The 27642-nt window shown below is 47.2% G+C and overlaps 1 protein-coding gene across 8 annotated transcripts in view; it reads right to left on the minus strand.

The window, feature by feature from the left end:
* The window catches only part of ULK1 (unc-51 like autophagy activating kinase 1), a 99796-nt gene that overhangs the window by 35723 nt on the left and 36431 nt on the right, over window positions 1–27642 (minus strand). For 7 of the 8 annotated variants that reach the window (XM_073313040.1, XM_073313036.1, XM_073313037.1 and 4 more), the window contains 4 exons: window positions 24638–24739; window positions 15159–15217; window positions 10497–10579; window positions 5808–5858 (listed from right to left, as the gene is read on the minus strand). In XM_073313040.1, coding sequence (XP_073169141.1) covers window positions 5808–5858; window positions 10497–10579; window positions 15159–15217; window positions 24638–24739 — 295 coding nt within the window. The remainder of the gene's footprint in view (window positions 1–5807; window positions 5859–10496; window positions 10580–15158; window positions 15218–24637; window positions 24740–27642) is intronic. The other variant, XM_073313039.1, reaches the window with a different exon arrangement.

The following is a 27642-nucleotide window of genomic DNA, read 5'->3' on the forward strand; positions in this document are numbered from 1 at the left end:
CAAGGGCCAGAGAAGAGGAGAGAGATGGGTCTCCCGTCCCTTGTATTGGAACCCCAAGGATGTCGTCTATTTATCCTCAGGGTTCTAAGGGTTAAGCCCATAGACAAGGACATCTCTGTGAGAGGAAAGCTTCCTTTTCTGTAACTCCCATGCCTATACCGAGGGTGGGTTTGACTGCAATCTCAGTAAGTCATGTTGTTATAACACGCTGCCCTGCCGAGAAAGAAAAGTATCCCCAAAATGGGAATTCTGGAAGGAAGATCAGAGGCTCAGGGTGCTCAGTTAAATATTAAATACCCAGAATGCATTTTCAGCTCCCATGTCTAACAGCATGGCCGGCTCTCACGCCCTATGCTTGAGGAACAAACCAGAAAGTCTGGGTGAACTCACATGTAGGTGGAGAGCCCAATTCCATGCAGCACTTCTTTGAAATCACTGGGATTCCTACATGTAGACAGCTTGCAGGTCAGTCCCAACCGCCTTCTCAATGTCTTGGAAAACAAGAAGCCTGAAAGAATCTCCCCAGTTTTAGCCTGCAAACTGTGACAGGAAGTACAAACAACTGCAGCTGCCAAATCTGCACAAAGAAACTAGGAACCCTCCTCAACTCTTAGCGGAGGCCTCACAGATGAGTACTGTAGTGAGGTCTCCCACTACCAAGATTTTATTGTTTTTACAAAATAAACTGCACCATGTACTGTACACTAACTGCCATATCTGCTTTAATGTTTATTTTTCCCTTGGACGATCATTTTTACTATTTGGGAACTCGGCTGAATTTGGAGCTTTTCCTTCTATTTTTGTCTATTTGCACTGGAAAGGTGCTCCATAAATCTAAGGGCAGGAAGAAAGACTTTTCCACGATGTAGCTGAATTCAAACTAAATGACAGCTGCTAAAGTAAATGAACTAAACGCATCTTTGGATGCAGCCTCCTTGATTGTTATTTTATTATTTCTTCCCTGGGCCCCCATTGACTTCATTGCAGGATCAGAAGGCTAGCTCACAAGATCTGGTCATTTACAGCAGGGGCTTTCAGTCTCTGTGAATTAGTCAGATTCCACTGTAATTATATGTTTGATTCCCCCTTTACCCAAAAAAGGCACAATCAGGTAATGACAGCAATACACAACCGCTTGAAAGAAATGCACTCAGTCCTGTTTTCTGCCCGCAAGGCATTCACTTTCAGTTTAAAATTTTAAAGGAATAAACTTTTTGGAACATGATGTTTTCACCTGGAAACTGGACAGAGAGACAGTAACATGAATTATGTTCCGCACCCCAAATCCTAAAATTGCCAGGCATCATGGTAACAAAGGCATTAGCTCTCATAATTATCTTCTCCAGCTTGTCCCAACAATGGAGTTATCATCCAGCTGGTAGCAACATCAGTAGTCTCATGCCAACAGAATTCAAAACAGAGCACTGCCCAAAGGGGCAGTTTTGCTCTGAGAAGCAAGTAGGCGCAGCCCTGAACGATTCTTAGTGCAGGACTGAGGCCTACGCAAAAGCAGTTGCAACCAATAGGGTGCCATGATTTCCAGCAGAAACTTTATTTCGCCAGGGGCTTTTGTCTTGAAAAGTGATTTGGGGCTGAAACGTGGTGTAAAAAGTCTCCATCTGGCATCCACTTGTCATATAAACCAGCTGGATAGAATTTGGTAAATCTCTGTAGCTCTCTTGTTTTGTTGATGTTTAACCACTGAAGCCTCAGCATCAATTCCTGATGAGGCAGTATTTTGGAGGTTGCAAGGTACAGAAGCAAAAGATGAATTAAGTAAAAATTCCCCTTTAAACCTTTGAGTTTCAGAAAATACCATATTTGAAATGTAGCTATTGTACCATGTGCAGGTAGTTAGATTTACAGATGATTTTGCTGGTCTTTGCTTTGTGAGTACGCACAGTAAGATCAGAAAGTTGGCATCAGAGCTATAGGTCAAGTGCACCAAACTGAACATATTGTTCCAGACACTGAACCATCTCACCAGTATTATGTATCACATTAATGCATAATATTTGCTCATGCTACCTGGCATCTCTCTTGCAAGCCAGGTTCAAAGAGACATCAAGTGATACATTAGTCATAAATAGGGGGAAAAAGAGAGGACAATATAGACTCATAGACTTTAAGGTCATAAAGGACCATCATGATCATCTAGTTTGACCTCTATCACACTGCAGGCCACAGAACCTCACCCACCCCACTCCTGATTAGACCCTTAACCTCTGACCAAGTTACTGAAGTCCTGAAATCATGGTTTAAAGACTTCAAGTTATAGAGAATTCACCATTTATGTTAGTTTAAATCTGCAAGTGACCCATGTCCCATGCTGCAGAAGAAGGCAAAAAACCTCCAGGGTCTCTGCTAATCTGACCTGGGGGAAAATTCCTTCCCAACCCCCAATATGGTGATCAGTATACACCCCAGCTAATGCAATTGTATTTACTGGTCACAACAGCCTTAATTATGCTTCCTCGTGCTCGGTTCCGATAATGCACTGTAACCAATATCACGCGCCTATCCAAGGTCCTACAGCATCTATCTACAGACAAATGACATTCTTACTAGAAGGGTGTATTTTAGGATTTTATTGATATTTTTACACTTCTAAGATACATCTCTCATCGCAGGTACAAAACCCACAAGTTAAATAAATAACAAAGACAGACAACACAAGTTAACAAAACCCAAGGCCCCAAACCCACCACTCAGGCTAAAGCCAGTGGCAAGCAGATCACTCTTGCAGCATGCCCTGAAGGCCAACAGACTTGAGGCCCTTGTCTCACCATGGAGGAGGATGGATGTGGGAGGGAAATACACCTCAGAACAGGCCATTAGATGGCTTCAGGAGGCCTGGGTTGCATTCCTAGCTCTGCTGCAGACTGCCATGTGGCCTGGAGCAAATCACCTCGCCTACACAGGCCTGTTTCCTCTCCCACCCTCTGTCTGTCTTCACTGTGTAATCTGTGAGCCCTTTAGCGCAGGAACTGTCTTGAAGTGTATGTCTCTAAGTGCTGCGCCTCCCACAATAGGGCCTTGAGCTTAGTTGATGCTTCTACCTGATCCCCAAATACAAATATTTCATAATAATTGTTACTTGGAAACAAACTGGAAGCCAGAGCAGGTAATGGGCTACAGGTGTCCTAATCTCTTAGACAGAAATGCTAGAGACCCAGTCCTGCTTCTGATGAAGTCAGTGGCAGTTTTCTTATCAGTTCCAGTGTGAAGAGGATATCAGAGAAGCAATGAGGCAACCTCTAAAATTATTCCCATTATGATCCTGGCACGGGGATTCTCACAAATGAATCCATTCTGGGAGTGACATACTCTCCATCTAAGGTCAGATGCAGCTACCCAGACCTCACCACCTCCGCCATCCTCCCTACTCCCATGTCGAGTGGAATGGCTAGATGGACTAACAGGAGGGCTATAGCAGCACCCAGCCAGGTCCATGTTCTGCGTCCGAAGTCAGGGGGCTTCATCCCTGAGCAAGTCAAAGTGTAACTGCTAGGCATGGACCTCGCATTAAACTGCATCAATCACAAGGGAGACCCTTGTCAGATGATGTCCTGCATGCCTCAGACGAGACTTCAAGTGACAGCGATATTATACCCCATGCCCCTGGCTTACCTCTCTCAAGTTGGCTCTTCCTGCCTTATCTCCCCTATGCAGGGATCAAAAGGACCCAAGTTAACCCCCGTCATCTCACCTCTTAGCAGTCCAAGCCACACACCCCAGGAACTCTCTCAATCTCCTGAAGGCCTCCATCCATTGGGTGCATCCACTACAGCCAATTGTCAGAGTACAGACCAGGGCAGGCCGCAAGAGCCATCGACCCAAACAACAGGCCTCCCCACAAAAGACCACAGTCCAAGACCTCTGAGGTCAACGACAGGAACTTCTTCCCTCTCCTTGTTTAAAGAAATATCAGTCTTTCCCTGTCCCAGGCTTTACACATATGTCTAGTGGTGGGGACGGGGAAGGCTGGTGGGCAGCTTCAGATAAGGAAGGTCCTTACCTGCCCGCAGGGGTGGCCGTTGTACAGGGCCAGTGCCCCGCACCAGTAGCCTAGGTGCACTTGGAGGCGAAGGCCGAGACAGGAGAACCCTCCCCTGGCTGTGGTGGTGCGCTTGCTTTCCGCACTCCGAGGGTGTGGGTGATGCTGGAAATGGAGGGCAAGTCAGGAGAATCCTTTCCTGCTTGCTTGGGGTTCCCTGTGGTACAGGGCTGGCCCTCCATGGTGACAGTGCAGCTGGACATGAGAGCTGGGCCGGTGGGTGAGCAAGCCAGGGTTGCGAGAATCGTTGCCTGCCTGCAGGTAGGTCAGAGACTGAGGGTCTCATCCCCCAGAGTGGTGGTGTGGCGAGAGATGAGGGGCGAGCTGGCTTTGGAGCTTCCCGAGGCAGGCAGAGTCCTTCCTTGTCTGCAGGGCGGTCAGGCTTTGAAGGGCTTGTCCTGCACAGTGGCGGCGTGGCTGGTGCTGGGGGCCAGGCTGGCTTGGGAGTTTCCTTAAGCAAGCAGAGTCCTTTCCCGCCTGCAGGACAACCCCGCTTTGCAGGGCTCACCCCACATGGCGATGGTGCAGCTGGCGGTAGGGGCCGGGCTGGCTTGTAAGTGGCCCTAAACCAGAAGAATCTTTTCCTGCCCGTGGTATGGTCACCTAAGCACACAGTTAAGGTGGGGGAGTGTTTACAATGCGTATCAGGGATAAACCAGAACTCCTGCCTCGGAGCCATGTGTTCCTACAGCAAGACTGTCAAGAGCGACAAGCAACACCTCGTTTTTTTGGCATCCACTTTGAGACCCATTAAAGAGGCCTGATGTTCAGAAAGTGCCGGGCACTCACCCTCTGAAAATGAGGCCCTTTTGAGATAGTTCAAGGTTGGCCTCCAAAAATCGCCAGCCACTGCTGAAAATCTTGGCTCCAGTATTTAAACAGAAGCTTAAGAAGAGGTCTAATGAGAGTCCTTCTGTAAAAGCAATGGTCGTGCACTCTCGATAGAGCTCTTATAAGGGGGGGGCCATCTTGGTCAGGGGGAAAATTACCCAGTACTGTGATAGTGATTCTGGGTTGGCCACTGAATTCCACTTTTAATTTAAAAGGAGATGATAAAGCTGGTTGGAAAATTGCAACAGATACAAAACATTTTGATAAAAAAAAAAAAAAAAAAAGAAGAGGGGGAGGAATTGCCAGTGGAAAACATTTTTCAATTTTTCAACTGGCTTCAGTCACAAGTATCCAAAATAAACCCCTCTAAAGCAAGAGAACTTGGAAGAACCTGGAGTTAAAACCTGGATTTGGTCCAAAAGACTGCACTGCTCTCCAGTATCTGCTATTCAGTGCAACCCAACAAATGGGTAATGGATACATGGCTTGGGGCATTTTCACAATTAGATCATTAGTTTACAACCTGGCCACCATCCACTGTTATTAATTGTCTTATACACGCAGGTGAGAGGGAGATATAAGCAGCATAATGCTGTTTACCCACAAGTACCTATAAGACTGTAAGGTCAGTCATTTCCAAGAAGAAAGCCATCCCCACACACACACACACAAGCTAGATTTACTCCACTTTAGGTCCTTAAACAGACCAAGGAAATCCAGCTTTTGAAGATAATTCAGCAGATTCAAATAAATTTCAGCTGCAATATCCAGAGATCTTGAACTCAACCCAGTGGTGAAGCCCAAGTCAATGCTCAAATAACCAAAAGGACTTGGAGACAGCTCTCTCTTTTGGGGCTTAGTGGTTAGGGGAAGGTAAATCATGGCTTGTTAAAGTTTTAAGAAAAATATTAACACTTACATTTTTTCATAGAGGCACTTGCATCCAAGAAAGGGTGATGGAAAAACTCATCTGAAAATAGAGGAATAACGGTTCAATGTAAGTAAAATGCTGTGTGTCCAAACAGTTTACAAAGCTGGGAAAGTTATTTGGTATTTTTCCATTCTGTGATCTACAGTCTGCTTGTCCCAGTTAGACTATCCATACACTGCAGTTATACTTAGCATTGTTCTAAGGAGACAGGCTGGGGACTGGACGGAGGGCCAGTTCAAGGAAGCCTGTTGTGTCCTTGGAAGTCACAAGAGCGTGTACATTGCTGGAGAATCAGAGGGGTGAAGGCACGATTAGACATGTCTGGATTGGATGCTTTTGTGAAGGAAGTAAGGGAGATTGCAGATGATAAGGGGGAGAAAATGCCCCTTGCCAAAACACGATAAAAGGAGAATTATCCTGATTCCTATGGGGGGCTCAAGAGGTCACCACAGAGCAACTCTTTCTGCATGGCACTGGAGAAGGAGTAGACAGTCAGCCTGTTCTAGTCGCTCTTTCTCCTGTCTGCACATGACAGTAAAGAGTAAGACAAATTCCACTGCAAGCTTCAACCCTGGCATGCACTCTAGCACATGTTCAGAGTCTATTAACTGCATTAGAAATGGAAGGAGAGGTTTTTCTGGGTACCAAAATGATGGAGGCTTGACAAATGTTAGGTTCAAGATGGTCTTCCCACCAGCACTGAACTCCTATGCCATGCCATGCCAGCCAGGGATGGGGAATCACTCCCATTGCAAGAAGCCACGGAGAAGAATAGGGAACATGTCGAAAACTGGGGTGGGTGCAGATAGGATTTAGGGGATAAGTGAAGGAGGTTTCTGTTACACAAGAGAAGGAGAAAACCTAACGTAGCCCAACAATTAAGAGGGCGATAACTTGAGATCTCTGGGTAATCGGGGTATCATTAAGGAGCAACAAATCAACTCAGAGCTTTTTCTCCTCTGCACTACACAGCAGAGGAGCCTATATACTTATCACACTAAATTATAACCCGTCCATAAGGGAGCTAGAGCCTCCATGACTTGCAGTCAAACCTGCAGTCTCGGGGGCCCCACTGCCTGGAAAGTCTAACCAGTCCTGCCGCGATAGGCAGGAACTTCCTTTTCCAAGGCTGTCCATCCAGCACTCGGGTCACAAGCAGAGAGCCCTGGGCTTTCCTAAATGCCAGCTGCAGGCAGCCACTCTTGACTGATGGCAGTAGAACCCCTTCTTACCTCCCACAGTGCTCCTGTTCTAGCTCACTGCAGAGACTTTCCGAACCTTTTTCATCCCTCACTCCCAACCCTCCCTCCGAGACTCACCCCATCTCTCACCTTCTGCCCCCACACTGTCACCCTCCTGTATTAGTCTTTCAGGGTTCAGCAGCGTGAGTCACTGCCCACGAATGATCATCCGGCTAACCCAGGGGGTTCAGCTTGTTTTCCCAGTGAGGATTTCCTGTTGCAACATCCACGATTTTATAAATGTTAAGTGCAATGTAAACAGCTGCCAAATCAACAACAGGAAACGTACAAACTTGGGACTCGTGTGGTTTTCCTTTAAATGATGGTGGAATTAAGAGAGGCACCAAACCATGGAGACCAGGTTCTAAGCCTCCCGGCTGCTGTTCTCCTTGCCAATTAAATGACATTCAGAATATCACATAATGCTGTTACATGAACCTGCTGTAGCGCAGGGGGGCTATATGCTCACAAGGCCATCCACGCACCTCAAGGGGGATTAACAGAAACCAGGGTCAGCAAACTGATCCTCACTGAGAGCTCCAGGGAGAAAGGGGAAACAATATACCTGAGTCCTCACAGAAGAGCTCCTCACTACTTAATCCTGGCCATACACAGAATATATATGGTGACCAGATAGCAAATATGAAAAATCGGGATAAAGTGTGGGGGATAATAGGCACCTATATAAGAAAAATCCCCAAATATTGGGACTGTCTCTATCAAATCAGGACATCTGGTCACCCATTTATTATATTTTATATATATATATATATATATATATATATATATATATATATATATTATAATTCTCTGAGCACTAGAAGATGTAAGTCCTCCCCTTATAAAATATATACTTTTGTATCCACTTGCTGTGAAAGCAACAGGGATTTTTTTTTTTAAATACCAAAAATTGGAGAGGCAAAGGGAGGGGCCAATAGACCCATTCAGCCTGTGTGTGTTCAATAGAAAACAGCCTCCAGACCCACAGAATAGTCCAAGGCTTGACATTGGAAAGGAGAGCCTGGAAAGAGAAGACGGTTGGGTAGTTTCGTCACAAGTAGGGAGGGAGCTCAAACGCTCTCTGCGGGAGGGAAGACTTAGCCCCGCGAGGAGAGGAAGAAAGAATCAGACCAGGGTGCTGAGGCATACACGGTTCTCAATAAATCATGGCCTGGCTCTCTCCTGACTGATTGGCAGCACTCTGGCATGGCCAGTAGCATCAAGATGTGTGAATTATAATCACAGCAAAGCATCTGATAAAGGAGTGGCTTGGCTGAAGTTTATGGACAGAATATAGGCGACTCCACCACAGAAAGGGGTGAATCGTATACGAGTGTCACTTAAGGAACGTCCCCCCCCACCCCAACACACACAGTAATAAGAACCAGGCAGCAGCCATAAACCAGTAGAATCTACTGCAAGTGTCATGACTGTTATTCCCAATGCAATCTAAGGTCACTACCCCCAGCGGATCATGAACCAGTCCGGGGCAGGCGGCTATGGACATTCAGCTCATCACTAGATGGGAAGGGGACCTCCCAATTATTTTCTTTTGTAACATGAGGTCACTGGAAAAGATTGAAACCCACAGCACTAGGTGAATACCACTCTCAACAGAAGACCTATACGCAACCATTGAACAGGCTCTGGCCTGTCTGTGTATCTGTTGAATTGGCTAGCACTCCTTTGAAAATGCACATTTCCTCTAATCCATGCGTCCTGCTCCACATCCAAACTTCCATAACCAGGGTGATGTAATTACGTTCAGTCCTGGTTAATCCATGCACACATTTTATCTAGATATTAGGGGATTCAAGAAAAGGTTCCACTCTGAAAGAACAACCGAGAGAGCAAACCAATTTGCATTAACCAGGACTGACAGCATCAGGGAAACCCAGATAGCCAATTCTAAAATCAAGCACTTCTATCTGAAGCCTAGACAAAGAGCAACAACATTTCAGACACGCAGCCACACCCACGTGGCTAGCCACGCATAGAATCATAGAATATCAGGGTTGGAAGGGACCTCAGGAGGTCATCTAGTCCAACCCCCTCCCCTGCTCAAAGCAGGACCAATCCCCAGTTTTTGCCCCAAATCCCTAAATGGCCCCCTCAAGGATTGAACTCACAACCCTGGGTTTAGCAGGTCAATGCTCAAACCACTGAGCTATCCCTCCCCTGTTCCACTTCATTCTGAGGGCAACTGCTGCTAGCTAGGTAAAGGCATATGTAGCCATTCACTTTGCATCACACTACATTAATATTTAGCACAAAGATGAAACATGGCTTCTATTCCAGGAGATTAGTTTCAGGGAAGCCACTTAAAGAGCCCTGCACAGGGCCAGGACTAAGAGGCTGGTAGATGAAACGGATCTATTTGGCTACTGGCATTGTGACAATGAAAACATAGCTTTTAATTTTCTTTATTATTTGCTCCCCTGTGTATGAATGCATTCTATAATGCCCAAAACCCTCTCTGATGTATGGTCGTCTTCTTCTGTCTTCTACCCCGTCGAAAAGGGTTTAGCTGCCGGCTGTGCTGTGGGTGGAAACAGATCAAACAGAACTGTCAAAAGGGGAGCTGGCTCCTTTCAGGGACTTTGGGTACCTGTGCCTTGTTTTCCCCTGAAACATGGGATTGAGGAGCCCTGTGTGGAGCCCTGACCAGAGTAAGCATCACAGGCCACAGGAGTAGGATTGGCTGGAAGTGGCACCTGTGATGAAGGACCTAGATGCAGGCTCTCCAAGCCAGCCAGGCACAAAGCCTGGGTGAGATATCTGCAGGGAATAAGAAGTGCCAGGCGACCCTCTGAGGGTGAGGGCTGGAAGGGCCATATGAGCCCTGGGAAGGGAACATGGATGGTTCTGTGAAAACCCTACTGGCAAGGGAAGGAACTGATAAACAGGTTGAGGTTTCTTGTGCTGGCTTCCCGGGTGGAGGGGAGAATGTACAATGGATCACCTATCATACATATTGTGTATGGTGTGCGAGTAGCAACGGACACAGGAGAGGAACCGGAGGTGAGGTGGTGCATGCAGACTAGTGATAAGGACACAGATAGATGTTCATCTGTCATGTCATTTTGGCACACACAAAGCAGGTTGCAAAAGTTGAAGGCCAGACTGCCGGGAGTGGGTGTCCACGAGGGAGGGCAGGTGGCATTCAGCACCAAAAACGGGAATGAAATTCTGATGCAAAAGTTCAAAGCCAACTGGGGTCAACACTGATTGCAGTTGGCACATCCAGCTGGAATAAAATTCAAGGATCATGCTGACCCTTGGGCAGCTGGAACTGCCTGGAATTCTATCCACCGCACGATGTAGCATCAGCAAGCCCTCAGAAACCTGGAGTGTCATGACACTAAAGAGGTAGAGCCAACACAGACACCATTTTCATTCGTTTTGTCTTAATCATTAGAACAGGTGACTCTCTTACCAAAGTCCATGCGGTCCTTATGATTGCGCTGCAGAAGACCCAGTAGCAGCTGCCTCAGGTGGCTGGATGTCTCTCTGGGGATGCTAGGATTTTTAGACCGTTGAAAACAAAAGTTAAACTTACAGACACCTTGAACAGCTCTTAAATATGAGTTAATGCAAACTAAAAGCCCCACCTCACACCTGTTGGGCTAGAAACAGAATCCACGCTCACTGCAGAGGAGCTGAAAGAGGAAACCACTTTATTTTTGTCCCAGTGGTGCTCACACCCAAATCCCTGTTTTGCTAGTGTTAAAGCTCTGGCTCCTCTAAGTGTAAAGACCTCTTCCACGAACATCGGCAGAGCCTTGCTTTTGAGAATGATTTTATAGCAATCTGGTTGGGTTCTCAGTAGTGTCTATTTCACGTACAACATATAGCACAGAGTAAATAAAACAGATCACCAAGATGGAGCCCTTTATTCAATAGAAGCTTCTTGTTAAACCCCACAATGGGTCCTGAAGATCAGCTTTACCAATTTACAACTGATTTCATTAGATGTTTATGTTAAAAGACACAGACAGTTTACATAAGACCAGCACCCGCCCTTCAAAAAAATGACGTGTTCAATAGTATTTACAGTAGGTGCCCCAAAATCTGGGCCTTTGCCACCTACAAGAAGTTAACATGAATGCCATATTTCCCCACGGTAAGTAAAAAGAAAAGTGGGATAAAGGCATATGCCTTGGGGGAAAAAGGTGTGTTATGTCCAGTCCTGGGGCCAAGTTCTTGATACACAGGCACACAGCGAGGAGCGGAGAATCACTGTATATGTTAGGGACGGGAAAAGATAATTCAGCTTTTGCATGAGTGGAGAGAGCTTTGTTGATTTCCCTCGGCAACTAGGAAGGACTGCGCCGGGGAATAATGTCTGAGACCTGCCCCCAGAGACAGCAGAGCTCTTCAAATGAGATGGAGCCAGATCCAGGCTCTGTCAGCATTAGCTCCGTTTATCACGGCTGGGCACAGCACCATCCCTGCAGTCGAACAGCCTCCCCTGCCTCCCCTCCCATCCTGGGGGTCAGCTAAGGTAATGCCCTGCACCATCTGCACAGGAATTATAACTACACAGAGCCTCCAGCCAACCGTTGTTGTGGAACACACAGCCTGCTCGGGCCCACCTCCGCGGAGCCGGGTTAACCCCACCCCAGGACAGGCGGGCAACAAACTTAACTTTGAGAAGGGGAGCAGATACCTATTTACCCCTGCCTGCCAATTCTGCTCTGCTTCCACCTTCCCCCTCCCCAGCAGAGATATGAATGAAAACAAAGCGAAAGGAGAGCGGCTGGGGCCAGAGGGGAGAGTGCTGGCGAGCATTAACACTGTCTTGCTCAGTCACGAGCGAAACAGAAGCCATTAGGCACGATCTATATTGGAAGGCTTTGAAACTAGTCAGTTATTTTTTCTGCGAAGCCCTGGGCCTCTCTCTCAGAGGAATTCGGACCCAGCAATTCCTAGAACAGTCTTTGCAAGCATCACACCAGCCTTGTTTGTGCAGAATGAGGTGTTTTGCAATCTCTCCCAGGCACAAAACATTAACAAATGGCTGCCCAGGGCAGGGTATCTAGACCCCCCCAGAGAGGATGCATCTAAGGATGTGTTTATGTTGCAATCACGGGGTATGATTGCATAAGGTGTAGGCATAGCTGATCTAATTTTAAGGTAGCCAGCACAGGTCCCGGACCAGCGAAGCTCCAGCAGAGAGAACTTCAGCACAGGCTAGCCACATGAGTAGTTACCCTGGGAAGGCTTGCAAAGCCCACAGTAAAGCCCATGCTGCCGTGACTTCACTGCTCCTTGACCCAAAGTAGCTATATTAAGCTAGCTCAGGTACATCTACACGAGCCACAATCACAGCCCACAACTGCAGTGTAGACCGACCCCAATATTAAACTGAGGCTACATGTGGTCACAGCCAAGAGGACAGGTAGTTCAAGGTAGTTGTCAGAAAGCGGAACCCCTAGAAACACACTATAGAAGTAGTCCAAGACCACAGCTTTGCAAGCTATCCTGACCAATATGCCAGTGCTTATGGACTCCAGTCCCCGAGTCCTGTGGTGGTAATTTATTTATCCATTGCACACAGGCGATGGGTAACCTAAATAGCTCATCTAAGACACAGCTTCCTTTTCCTAGCAAGGTTCAGCTTTTATGCAGTTTTACAGCCAAAAATCAAGCAGGTCAAGTGCAATGCGTAAGGTCACATGGCAGAGGACGCGCACACTTTGAGCTGAAAGTATAACCACCAGCTGGAGGAGACATGCCCACGCTAGCTCTGATAGTTAGTGGGCTAAAAATAGACTGTCGCTGCAGTGCCATGGAGGGCTAGCTGCCCCGAGTACATACCGGTTTGAGATGCTAGGTACGTGCCCCACTTGCCTTGCTGCGGCTACACTCCGTTCTCAGCATGCTAGCTAGATCAGAGCCAGCGTGGGCATGTCTCCTCACCTTGGGAATCACCCCCTCCCCCCCCAGCTCCAGGTGTCGATATCCCCTCTGCCACCTTATACGCTGCCTCTCAGAAGTGACAAGCTTGGCCACCCTTCAGCATTGTTTTTCCAAGGCCTAGGCCAAGCAATTTAACATGAACAATAAAAGCAGTTCCTCCTCCACACCCCACCCAGAGCATGTTAACTTGCTGTGCAAATCCAGACGATGAATGTTCGTTATTTTGACTGGTACTAAATTACCATAAAATAATGAGGCCGTCTGGCTTGCTGCTCCCAGTGCGAGCTTTCCACCCCAGAGTGACATTTTATCCATCCACAGTCATGTCAGTTCACGAGGAACAGAGATTTCTACTGAGAGTTTAAAGAGCCTTCTCTCCCTTCCCCCCCAACCAAACTACATTTCTTCTCTAGTGACTGTACCAGTGGGTGGGGAAACAGGTGTGCCCTGCTGATTAGCCCCGAGGAGAATGTAACAAGAGCCTGGCACTGCCCAGGCAGATGAGGGCGAGGGCTCTTGGGTGGTTTTGGGTTTCACTAGCCAGGCTGAGGAGGCTGTTTTATCCAGGTTTACTCAAGAAATGGCACAGAGCGTTGCACACATTATAAAGACACTCTCCAAAATCCAGGCGTTGGAAGAAAAATGGTAACACAAGGAAGGCTGGGGGTCTGCTTTTTTAGCAGGGCCTTGCTAATTCAGATGCAGCGCTGATAAATAAGGAGGTCTCTCACTTTATCATTGCCCCGTTTCATTTTTAACCACTGAATGCCTCCTCCCGAGCGCTCAGCAATTCACAATGCTGACAGGGCAGAACGCTCCTACTGGTGGAAAAAGGCTTTTCCTGGAAATGATTATATTTCCCAGGCATTAAAAATGTACAGATTCATAAGGGAACATGAATTTATTTTTAGGGATGAGCGGGGCAGGTGCATCTGCTTCACTTTCTGCCACGGGCTCCTCCCACCATAAGGCTGTTCTGACTCCCATGATCCCTTGGGCTACAAGCACAGGGAGGGGGCAGGGCTCACAACGTTCAACACTTTGATCAAAACCATCATTTTCGTCACAAGAAAAGAAAAAAATTCACGCACGTTGTGCATCGTTATGGATTTATAAAGCTTTGATTTCTTGACTCCCCTTTGGTGGCTGCTTTAGTGGATAAATTAACTATATACCCTCTGACACAATGAACTCACACCCTACAAAGTTATACACACTATTAAGCTATACACCCTCTACGCCAATTCCGCCTAGCAGGTCGGGATAGGACGTCAGGTCCGACAAGACAGTTTATGTGCAGTTCACTTTTCTTTCGTCCCCCACCTCAGGTAAATGTCATGCTGGGTTTGAGCTTCCCAAGTTGGGATCCAATTTTTCCCAAGGTTCAGAGGATCTGGAGTGTGGGTTTAAGTCCATCTCTAGAGAGTCAGAGGGAGGTTTCTAAAGGAGACAGCGTGGCTCTCATTTAAGAGCATAGCATCAAAATAAAAGCTCCCACCCATTTAACAAAAAAGCACTCTACGTCAGCTATTTCATTATTCCAGCAGTGAGTTCATACCACTCTGGGATGAGAACGCTGCTCTCCTGACACACCCTGGGAACTGAAACAATTTCCACATGCCAAGGGCACGCACTCAGCTCTGTATTTCCCTCTGAAAGGGTTACAGGCTCAGGAAGTGGCTTTCCTGGCACATGGGAAACTGGGTATGTGACCTACATGCAGTGAATAAGTGCTACAGGATTGGTGCTGCTAGGAAGGCCTGCAGTATTGGATGCTACCTTGGGATGCTTGCAATGGGGAAAATCATGGCTGCTCTTGAACCCAGTAGGTAGTACCCGACACAGGAAGGCCAACTTGCACATGGGGAACAAGGCCTTTGGAAATCGCTTGCAAAAAGTCTCTATTCAGCAGGGCAGCTTCCATACAAAGCATGTTCTAGGGTGCATGCAGCAGCGAAATGGGTGTTTGTGGGAGGAGACAGAGCCAATTCGGGAAATCTACAAGCAGCTTGACACTCTCTGGACCACACTGCTGCTGCTTAAGGAATGTAGAGGCAGGTGGCCAAATAGTTAAGTCATATCCCCAACATGATGAGCTGATGGCACAAGAGGACAGGTGTAAATACAGACAGAGTAAGCAAGTAGGAAAAAATAGTAATGCTGGAAGAATGCTTACTTGGGCATCAGCATCTTGTTTTTCTCATAGAAGAGACGAAGATCTTGAGGGCTGCTGGCCTATGGAGAAGAAAGAAAACGTGTCTAGAGCAGCTTGCAATAACGCAGGGAGAGGAATTATTATTATTTTAACCTATTTCACAATTGCTTTGAAGTGTACTGTGGTTGCTTTCCTGCTGCTGGACTAGCAGGGAGAGCAGCTTCTATTTCAGGAGACCCTACAGACTGCAATACCCAGACTGCGGTGTGAACTGAAAATACAGTATTTCAGCCTCCTGTATTTTTGTCCCTGACCTGATTCTATTTTCCTCTCCTTTTCTGAAGGCTCAGCTTCATTTCCATGAGTTCTGCAGCTCAGTTCTAAGCTGCCCGAATAACCTTCTCCCAGGAGGCTAAATAATTGCAGACGTGAGGAGTTCCAAATGATGAATGGCAGCTCCTGCAGAGAACATGGATTAGTGCTTCAGGGTCTTAAGAAAGGGAGCAGGGAGGTTGTTGACGTGAAAGGCATCAGTTGAGAACACCAGTTCTCCTGAGAAACTGAAAAATCAAGACAACCAGACCCTAGCGTCTTTTGCCAGCAATTCTCAAGCTACAGGTGTTATCACGGATGAGAAAGTGTTTTTGGTCATGAACATAAAGAAATCAAATTCTGGGAGAGACAAGAGTTAAAAAAAATAATGCTACCCACTATGAGAGGTTAGCCTCCAGAGTTAAAAATAAAGTCTCCAGGAAATAAGCAAAGTCCCATACAGCCTCCTCATGCTGTTCCTCTTTTGTTTGTTTTTTATGAACTAAATAATACAGAACCTGTAAATTTCCCCGAGAGTGTTCTTCGTGTCCAGAAGCTTTCAGCCTAGACCAATGGTCTCTAATGCAACGCAGTGTGGACTGGCTGGCATGCAAACCACAGACATGGAGGCAAGTGGGAATGGGGAAGAGAGAAGGGAAAGAGTCACGCTCTGGCCCGATCACTGCTGCAGGATGCACTGTTTGCAAAAGGTGGGAGGCACTGGGAGGTCACAGGCAGTTTGTCCTGACCCTAGGGATCAGCAGAGAACCAGGCAGATTTACCAAAAGACCTCAAAAGACCATTTCGGAATTGGAAGCATTTCAGGTCAACTAACCTGCTTAAGGAGCCAGCAGGGGCCATGCAGACAAACTGGGCCGTGGACAGGTGTGAGCTGTCACGGCTGCAGCATGCTTAGAGGCTGGACAAGCAGTCACATGGTTGTTTTGCCATTGGTGTTTAGCCAGCACTTCACAGCATGCTGCCCGTCTTCAACAGCACCTGCAGGCCTGAAGGTGAAAACTCAGCTAACGACAGCTACTGGGACAAATCGGAAGCCGAGCGAAGCCAATGGGAGATCAGTTGACTTCTGTATGTTTTGGATCAGGCCCTTCGTGAGCTGCAAAACTTCGGCTGATCAGAGTTTGTGACAAAGCTATTGTTTCTAAGCTCGCACGTGTGCTCATGCACGCACACCCCCACGCACGCACACACACCCCTTCCTACAAGGAAGCGGAGCTTCTCTTTCAGTGGAACAAGAAAGCTGTCCCAGATTTCCTTTCTGCGGCAACCGATCCCTCGTTATCATATGGAAAGAGCTGGGACAAAACTGGGACACAGCGATATGCTCCGTTTTCCAGATTCACAAAAATGTTAAGTGACCCCCTGTGCAGCAGAGGTGGCCGCGTCACCGAAGACAATCCATGGGACGGCGTTTCCAAGCCTGGCAGTCTAACCTGATTTATTTCAGTACAGATCTGCCTTTTTTTTTGGTACCCTTCCCCCACATGGATCCTGCTCTGTGATTCGCATCTCATTGTTCGTCCAATTTCAAACAAGCCTGGACACACATGGCACAGAAGAGCTTGACAGCAAGGCTATGGACACACACACACACAGAACCCTACAAGTGGGAATACAGTTCCACGACGATCAGGTTAAGTATTCATTCATGTCAGCAAGAGACAGAAGGATTGTCTGTCTTCTTTATTCACTCCCTGGGTCAACAGCTCAATTGTTTTAGACATGCAATGAATCTCTGATCTATTTCAAACATTTTGTCAGAAGCTTCCTAGAAGTAACAGCTGCAGTATATCAAAGGAGCACGTCTTTAAAGTGAAAGTTAATTGGGAGCATGTTTTTTGAGCACAAATAAAACCCTTTAACAAAACTCCCCCTTTTAAAATTTAATAAAAAGGCAATTTAGGGACTATGGAAAGTTTGGACGCACAGGTTTGGAGAAGGGAGTCTTGCATTTATTTTCTGAACAGGTTTTATTGCAATTTTCCCCCACACTGGCTTAGCGATTAGCTTCTCACCTGTTCTGGAGGCAACACATCTAGCAGTGGTAGGGTGGTTTAATCCCTGCCCAACTAAACTTTGGTCTCTTAGCTGGCGCTGCCCAAGAGGGTCCTTTCTGCAGCATTGGTAACTACAATGTAATCATGTGTCTGCTGGGAAATGGACTGACACTACCAAACCCAGTTCACATTGGCCACCAAACCCCCTCAGATGACACTTCTGATCACCAATGGCCCAGACAAGCCTGCATCATAGTGTAACCGTGTGACTAATCAGCTGAGCCATCCGGCTCCACGTCTAGGAATAAGTTAAGACTAGACCTACAATAACCATCTCACTATACAGGCAGTGCTGCTCAAGGCTGCGCACTGTTGGGAGAGCTCAGACGTCAATGATCTATTGACTGCACTAACTATTCCATGCTTTTGGGGGGTAATATACTGCCCCCCCAGAATAGAAATTCACAGGTACAGCTGGGCAAATAATGGCCGTTTCCATTTGCTGGCAATTCTGAAAAATTGAAAATAAATTTTGTTTCAGGTCAAATCAAAAACAAAAAGTTGCAATGAACTCAAGTTAAAAAAATAAGAATCTGAACCTTTCATTTCAACCAACCCACTTTGTTTGCTTTGACAAAAACCAGGGATGACTAGATTCACAAAACACTGCGGGAGGGAAGTAGGCAGATCACCTTCAGCCCAGTGGTTAGGGTACTCTTCTGGGACGAGACACACCCAGGTTCAATTCCCATCTCTGCCTAATGTGGAGAAGAGATCTGAACTTGGATCTCCTACATTTCAGCAGGTCTCTCTCAATCTCTCCTGTTCTACTGCGTATAAATAATTAGTCACTGGAGCAGGTACTTGAATCTGGATCTCCCAAATCCTAGGTGAGCATGCTAAGCACCAGCCTATAGTGTCATTCTCACTCTCTTCCCCTAGCTGACTAACTTGTTGTCACCTAGCCACTATCTGCTTCTGGTGTGTGTTTAAATCAGCACAGTTTCCCCAAATCCTGCAAAAACCAGCAGCAATTCTAGAAACGGAATTTCTCATCCCTAACAACACAGGACTGGCTCTGGTTAACTCAGTTTGGGGCTATAAAACCAGCCTGCTTTCCAAACAAAAGGTTTGTTTAAGTTCCAGGTATAAAAACCTTCCTTCATCAGTTGCACTGGAGGCTCATTTCAGAGTGTAAATTCCTTATGGTTGTTATAAATGGCACATAATCCTAGTACTTATCTAGGCAGAATGAACTGGGAAAGAATAGCGCAGCAGGCTCAGTGCATCAGGCTTGGAAATTAATTTTTCATCTAGCAGCTAGCTGGGATGAGAACACACACAGACAGCTTAACTTTTTCAGAGCTGGCAGACCAGCACTTTTAAGTGTTTGAACTATTGCCATTCTCATTTGTCTCTCTCTCTCTCATAGGCATAGAAAGTTGCAACACAAGCCTTAAACCCCACCCCACCCCACAAAATTGCACCCTGATTTTTAGAGGCGCCCTGCACCGGGAACTCTCAGGAACATCAGTGGTACTTGCTCCTCTGAAAAATTAAATCAAGACTGTACAACCTGGCCAAGTCTTACAAATAAATCAAGACCATAAGGAATCAAATTGTTTAGTCTCTAAGGTGCCACAAGTACTCCTTTTCTTTTTGTGAATACAGACTAACACGGCTGCTACTCTGAAACAAGTTAATTTTTAACTCTTGTGCCTGGTTCGAGCTCTGTCCCCAGGCTAAGAGACAGGCCACTGGACTGGGACTCAGGAGTTTGGGATTCTATTCTTAGCTCTGCCAGTGACCTGCTGTGTCCCTAGGCAAATCTCTTCCCCTCTCTGTGGCTGTTCCCCCCTCCTTCCCGTCTGCCTTGCCTATTTTATTGGTAAGGTCTTTAGGGAGAGACTGTGTCTATGTATTTGTCCAGGGCGCAGCACAAAAGGGCTCTGATCTCTGTTGGAGTTTCTAGATGTTACCATAACACAAACAAATAAAACAGCAAGAGAAGGGAAAACACCGTGCGAGCCCTCAGTCATATAAGGCAGAAAAGCCACAACTCTGGACCACCACCTCATTCGTTAGGCCAGGCATATTAACAATTCAACATTAATACAAAGCTCAGCAAATCTGTCAATAGGGATTATGCATCCTATTAATCTTACCCCCCTGGCAGGCTCTTTGTTTTGTTGATGGACATGTTTAAGATACAAAGCTCCTTTGGACAGCCTGGACAGTCACGCTACCAACTGTCCAGGTCTGACAATCAGACATGGTGTGTTTGTTGGGTGAGGAGAGGAATGGTGAAGTCAGGGAAGTTGGCTCGGGTGACCTGGCTGCTGTTCATTTTCATTTCTACAAACAGCTATAAAGAAGAAGAAAACCCACCCACCCTCTTCTGCCTTGATTTGGGAGGTTACATTTCCCCAGTAGAAAAGCAAGACAGTTGGACCCAGCCTTTCCACACGTGCTAGCTCCTTATCCATCTACCCAAGTCCCTTGAAGTCTATTGTACGTTTAAAGACTCATCTTCTTGCTGAGGACAACCTTTTGCATGTACAGCACACCTGTGAGCCTCTCCAGATGTAGCAATGGATGCTCATGACAGGTGAAACGCAGGCAGATGTCGGAGGGGCTGGATCCCATATTCCATTGCACTAGGGGAAACGGCAGTCAGCCGTTCTCTGGCTCGGCTTGAGGAATCTAACAAAATCTTAACCAGACGTGCAAGTGTCCTCCCCAGGCACGGGCTAAATAAGCTACCTTGGCCGACGAACAAACTTCCACCCAGAAGGGTGAAACTCAAGGGGACCTTGCTCTCTGAGACAGCAAAATCTACAGGAAACAGATCACTGCTGAGGGGCAGCCACCATCTCCCGCTAGACCCAGCCAGGTTTGGGACAGGAAGAGGGGGTTGCATTCCTCTGAAACATCAGGCACTGGCCATTGCCAGGGGAAGGACACTGGACTAACAGGCTCGTCCAGCCAGAGTTTCTTTGTTCTGCATTTGGGTTATTTCAGGCTCAAGACACACTCCAAGCGGTCTCAGTTGGACAGTAGAAAACAGGCACCTTTATGAGTGTTGGAGGGATGCAGCTGCCTCTTTACCTTCTTTCCTTGGCTGATCTGTCCAGGCGGGTCTGGGCACCCTAGCCACCTCCCCACTCTGTGCTAATTTTGCTGCTCTGCAATCCGCTCAGAAATGTCAAAACCGAACCCTGCTTTATCCAGTCCGCACCTACCAACAATTGCACTCCATGCTCTCCCCACCTCTTTGCACAATTGATTATTATCGACTCCAAGACCTTCAGCTGTTGCAGCACCTCTTGCAAAGCCTCCAATGGTGCAAATGAGGGAATAAAGTCCTTTAACATTTAACTAGCTCTCGCAACATCTGCCACAGGCCGGCTTCATTTGCCTAGAACTTACAATCTGGGAAAAGCGGTTGGTAACCTCTGTCTTAAGTGTAAACACACGATCTCAACACACACACATACTCAGAGGACCATCTGGACTGGGCTTTGCTTTCTCCCTGATCAAACAGATTCATAACGGTTACTGTAGGAACAAAACAGGGCTCAGTATTTTGTTGCCAAAGCACAACCCCCAAAAAATAGAGGCAAGGAAATCAAGACAGATGTGCAACATGTACCCACTAAAGAAAAACACTCATTCCAACCCATGCACGCTGCATCATCACTCTTCTCATGCCAAGGAGTTAGGTGACCCCTTATTTCCCTATGCAAGCTACCCAGATCGCTGATCTGACAGCACTGTAGGGTTGCCTCATCGCCGCATAAGTAAGTGGGCAGAACAATAGAAAGAGCTTGGACTCTGCCCTTCCCCTTCACTGGAGCCTCAGCCCCAGCCCCAGGCTGGCAGAGTTGAGTACAGCAGGCTGGGTAACATATTTGCTATGACAATTTTCTAAAAAGAATATTGTCACAGGAAAATTTCCATGTAGTTACAAAGGCATTTGTCACTGAATAATAATAATGGACATACGTAAGGCTTTTCAAAGAAGTCAGCCACCCCAGGGTTGCCTGTGAGTGCAGCATGCCTACAATGCCAGCTTTGGCCAACAATGTCAGGGAAATTTCCATCAGTAGTTTGTGTGGAGCTTTGAGATACTTTAATAGTGGGCAAGGATCTCATTTATATGTGTGAGTCAAAGCTTTGTGTGTATACACACACAGCTTTATTTTAAGCAAACACAATATTTATTTTGTTTTCTCCTAACAGTTATTTCTTCCCCCTTCCCCATTAAACAAAGCTGTTGAGACTGAGAACAAGAAAATGTAACCAGCCACTATGAAATGGTCAAAATTTCCATGCCAACCATAGGAGATACTGTAAAACCAAAAATTACACATGCAGGGAAGATGAAGGCTCACTTTTGTTACAGAGCGAGGTGGGCAAACCAGAAAGCATTGTCAGAGAAGATCCCAAAACGGAGATGAAAAAATAACCCTGGCATCTAGAAAGGAAAACATGCCCTCAGCACTGAGACCACACCAAAATAAAAGCCTCAGTTTACGGCCACACTCAACCATTCCTTCCTGTAAGATTTCTAACAGGCTTGTAAATCACCTTATCCCTCCCGGTTACATAACTTCATAAACATTCAAGATCTCACTTTAAGTTACGAAAGTTCTGAATCTAAAGCAGAGAAAATCCAGCAGCTTGTAAAACGGGGCTTATGTCACTGGAGAGTTTTCTTTTAGTTATCTTCATTTTCAGTGAGTCAGTCATTCGGATGGATTGGGGGATGGCGGGGAAAATCAGGTTTCAGTGGCCGCTGCAACAGTGATCAGGGTTTCAAAATTCAGCCCCCCCAAAAAGAGCGACCTGAGATCAATTCATATCGGATGAGAAGAACTGACGTTTTCATGGCCGTTGTCCCCATGTCGCTCTGCACTGATACGCAGAAAACCCTGGTTTGATTCTTGGTCTCTTGCTTCCTGGGCTAAACAAGAGACAGGAGCCCACACACTGAGACTCTGGGTAGGTCTACGCTGCAGTTGGGGGGTGCCATTTCTGCACGTATAGGCAGACCTTGCTAAAAATAGCCGTCTAACCACAGAGGTATGGACTGAGGTTCCTGTGCACTCTGGGGCTATGCCTACACATACGGCAATCTCACCTCGCGGCTGCAGTGTAGAAATAGCTTCTGAAAAGTAGGAAGCAAATTGCACATCACTCTGCAATGCACCCATCGACGCGGATGGATAGGCTCCAAAAGGAAGTCCCTTGATAGTGCTCCCCTGGCTAGAAAGGAGGCGATCATGCTAGGGAAAGGTTTTAAGTCTGTATGAATGTCCTGGAAAGGGGTATGGAATGGGAGGATTTGGGGAGTTCAACAGGTAGGTGGAGGAAACCATGGACCCCCCGTTGCTTGGCATAAGAGGAACAAAGCAAGATGAGTATAACCATATGTGAGCAACTGGTGCTTGGGAGGAGAAAACTGGAAGCTGAAGCTAGATGGAAACAAGGTGAACAGTGTGGGTAATTCACTACTGGAACAATTCACCGAGGGATGTGCTAGATTCTTCATCGCTTGGCATCTTTAAATCAAGTATGGGTGTCTTTCTTAAAGACAGGCTTGAGTTTAACCAGAAGTTATGGGCACGTTAGGTGGAATTCTAAGGCCTGGGTTAGATGCTAGATGATCATAATGGTCCCTTTCTGGTCTTGAAAAAAAACCAATATTTACACAGAAGACTTCTTCAATAAGACCTTCCTAATCTACTCCAGAAGCCAGGCTATTTCAGCTACAATGCACCATTTCAAAGCAGAGTCATACCAATCAGCCATAATATTTCCCTTCCGATTAGTTGATCTTCCTCATAGTTCCTACACCAGAGGTGGGCAAACTACGGCCCGTGGGCCACATCCAGCCCACGGGACCGTCCTGCCCGGCCCCTGAGCTCCTGGCCCAGGAGGCTGTCCCCACTCCCCCGCAGCCACGCCGCAAAATGCTCTGGGTGGCAGGGCTGCAGAGCACAGCCCGACCTAGTGCTCTGTGCTGCGTGGCTGCCTGTCCTGGTGCAGCCACACTGCCAGCCACCAGTGCTCCAGGCAGCGCGGTAAGGGGGCAGGGAGTGGGTGGGTGGGGGGGTTGTATAGAGGACAGGGGACTTCAGGGGGTGGGCAGGGGCGTGGATAGGGGTCTGGGCAGTCAGAGGGCAGGGAACGGGGGTTGAATGGGGGCACGGGACGGACAGTCAGGAAGGAGAGGAGGGGTTGGATGGGACGGCGGGGGGCAGTCAGGGGACAGGGAGCAGGGGGGTTGAGGAGGCAAGGGTTCCAGGGGTCGGCAGTCAGGAAGGAGAAGGGAGTTGAATAGAGTAGTGGGGGGCAGTTAGGGGCGATGGGTCCGGGGGTGGTCAGGGAGAAAGGGTGGTTGGATGGGACAGGGGTCCCGGGGGGCAGTCAGGAAATAAGGGGGGGGTTGGATGGGGCAGCGGGGGGCAGTTAGGGTGGGCGGTCCGGGGGCAGTCAGGGGACCGAGAGCAGGGGAGGTGGATGGGGCAGCGGTTCCCGCAGGGCTGTCAGGGATCAAGGGGGTTTGATGAGGCAGGAGTCCCGGGGGGACCGTCAGGGGGCGAGAAGCGGGGGGGTTGAATGGGGGCAGGGGCTGAGCCATGCCTGGCTGTTTTGGGAGGCACAGCCTCCCCTAACTGTCCCTCCATACAATTTCAGAAACCCGATGTGGCCCTCAGGCCAAAACATTTGCCCGCCCCTGCCCTACACCCTCAAGCGTAACAGAATATATATATTCCCTGTGCACAGTCGTAAAGGGAAACTGATTTTAAAGCAAGCTGCTGGGGACACCATTGCTTTAAGGGTCCAAGATAATCTTCTGAAAAGCTGGCCTTTCACAAGAACACACGCACATGGGGATATATTTCCGCTGCTGCCCTGAGGCAGACTCTGGAGAAGAAGCATCGGCCTCTACCAATATTTGCAGCACTGAAAAAAGATGGAGCATCCCATTGATTTGAGAATTAATGAGCCTATCTCGCTCAGTGGGATGGACAGACAGACAGGCTGATTTGCCTGGAGACTGGGTTCCTCATGCTCAGTATTGTATGTGACCCCTGGTGTGGGTGAAACAGATGAAAAACAGCAAGAAACTCATCAAGCATTAATAGCCATAGAGCCACTCACCTGGAAGGGAGCCTTTCCTGTCAGACACTGGTAAATGATGGTTCCTATACTCCAAAGGTCAGCTTTAGCATCATAGTGTTGGGACATAATGACTTCTGGGGCCTGCGTGGAGAGAGAACACAGCGTTCTGTTTACAAAGACTTGGCTCTTTTCTTGGCAGCTGCCAGAGAAACAGAAGCCCCTAATTTTTAAAAAAAGCACTGGGCCAAGATTCCACAAAAGAAAAGAGATTAAAAACTTTTCCCCCTGCTTTAAAGTGCTGCATTCATATTAGCAAGGAGGCAGTTTCATAACACTAATCTGGTTACTTGAGGCATGGTGTTACTTTAGGCACTGCCCACTTTACTTTTGCCTGATGCACTGTAGGCAAAAAACAGTGCTTCCCCTTGTCAGGCATGACAATCTCTATTGAATCAACTTGCAAACAAAGGAGTCCCTTTAGAACAGCACAGGCATCCCTTCTAAAACAAAGCAAATGCACACACACACTCCAGTTCAAGTCCCAACTTTACCAATTACAGCCATGACAAACAAGGGATCAAGTTGGTACAGGTAACTCAGCCCTTCCTACTCCATGGATTTCTTAAGAGGCTAACCCAAGCAGGCAGCTGTGACGTGTGGCAGCAGTCATGCCAGTGGACGTGACTGGAGTTCAAAAGCAGGCCCATGTGTTTATCCAAAAGAGGTCAGTCCCCACAATCTCTGTGGTCTGTAACCTTCCACAAAATGCACACCACTCCTCACGGCAGGTTTGCTCCAGAAGCTAAAGATAGCATGGATTCAGAGTGATCAATAGCTCAGAATGCAATGTGCCTCTTGATCTGTGCAGAGGTGAAGGTGGGAGAAGGACAGGCTAGCTTAAAACCTATATTTATAAAAGAGACTTCCTCTAACGCTCACAGAAGACAGGACTGGAAGGGGATCAGTTTTCTAGCTCTGCCACAAGCAAAGGACAAGAAAAGATTTGTTCCCTTTGGACTGGCGGTGGTGTTGGGAGGAGAGGGGACAAAACAAAAACACCCCACTCTGAACAACGCACAGACAGGAAGTCCTGCCTGCCTGCCTCAACACCAAATGAACAGAGTCAAGGAAACGGTTGTCAGTGGAAGATGTGGATGCTCAGGACCATTCTGGGTGAGGACCCAGATTTCCGTAGGGGTCAGACACAGCCCCCTTTGCTGCATCCTCACACTGACATAGCATTCCTCTTACTGTGGCCAGGCAAGAAAGTAGGGCTGATGATGAGCATGCATGAGGACACGCAGATAGGGAATGCAGAGGCCACCCCACCCATCTGTTGCTCAGCATGCACACACAGGGACCCATGACAGCAGCAGAGTAAACCCCTTAATGCCCCCCAGAACTCAGAACACATTTTACTCAGAACTTAGCACCCCCGCACATCCCCAAAAAAATCACCTTTGAACCAAGAACATAGAACATTTTAAACCCAAAAGGAATTCCCAGAGTACTTCCAAAAAAAAAAAAATGGTCTTCTCTCACTTTAAACGTGAACCAGATATCTGATCTACTTGCAAGAGAACGTAAAAGAAAAAGCGTCACTAAAAATAGACAGTTCAGGGAAGTTTCTCAAGAGGTTACATCACCCTTATATACAGCACGTCAACAAACAACTGGCTTCAACAATAAAGCGAGAGGAAGTCAGGCTTGCTTTGGTTTGCACCGACAGACACAGTTTTAAACACAGTGGAGCTATAGGCCACTGTGTAATGCAGCCAAGACCTGTGCCAGGATGAAGGCTCAGGCTGGGGGTTTTAAAAGGAGCTTAAGGAAAGTAGGCATTTAAACCACATTGAAATTCAATGAGAGTTGGCCATCTCAGGCAATGTCTATAATAAAAACACAGCAGTGGCCCAGCTGCACCGTAGACACTACAGTGACCGAAGGGGCTTTTCTATCCCTGTAGTAAATCCACCTCTCCCAGAGGCAGTAACTAGGTCAGCAGAAGAATTCTTCCCTCGACCTAGCACGGTCAACAATGGGGCTTAGGTCAGCTTCACTACATTGCACAGCCCTGAGCGACTTAGTTAAGCTAATCTACCTTTATAGGGCAGACCAGGTCTAATTCCCCATATCACCTTTGAAAACCCCAGCCTGAATTAATGGGAGAGCATCGACTTTCCAATGAATCAAGCAGAGCAGTCGCACGGACCACATCGAAGGCCTGGTTTGGTCATTTTTAATTTTGCTGCCTTTGTGTGAGTGATACACCGAGGTTATTTTATACCAGTTGACTCCATGCACACGAACAAGCAATTATCACATTACATTTCATCCCTAAGGGTTGTGGGTGGGGTGGTTTTTATTTTAGTATGTCTGTTTGCAATCTAAGCAAATATCCTGCAGGCAACTGGCTCGACCAAGGCACAAAGCTGATGTGGATCGCAATAGAAGCCAGGCGAACTTCACTTACAGTCATTGTTTTAGAATTAGGTTAGGCTGTGAAATAATATTTAGCAGCAGGTTTAAAGACTGTAGGGGTAGATTCTCCAGGTTACCTACGGAAAGCTGAGAATTCACCTCTCTCCTTGAGAGACGGGTCATGAGAGCAGATACCCAGATATTTATAACCCGAAATCTCTCTCGTTTGGAGTTTAATTTTAGTGCTTGTGACAACAGAGAGGGTGATTTGGAAAGCAGTGAGGTGCAGGCACTATGCCAGCTTCCTAACATAGCCCTACATTCTTGACTAGTCACAATCCTCTCTGCTATCCTACAACCTTCTCTGGAGCATGCTTTAAACACATAAAAGCATGGTCTCCTTTGTTTGAAAGTAGGTGTCACCTTGTATCTCAGTAGCTTGCTCTGAAGCTCAGCCTGATGCAGGACAGGTTTCTAATCAAGATTTGGAGGCTACAATTCTTCCATCAGTCCCACTTTATCCCTCTACTAATGGGGCACAACTCTTACCGACAGCGAGGAGATGTCTATACACAAATGTATAGGGAATAAACAGGAAGAACTGGAAATATTAGTACGTAAGT

Source organism: Lepidochelys kempii, chromosome 15 (assembly GCF_965140265.1).
Source record: "Lepidochelys kempii isolate rLepKem1 chromosome 15, rLepKem1.hap2, whole genome shotgun sequence".
Taxonomy (NCBI): domain Eukaryota; kingdom Metazoa; phylum Chordata; order Testudines; family Cheloniidae; genus Lepidochelys; species Lepidochelys kempii.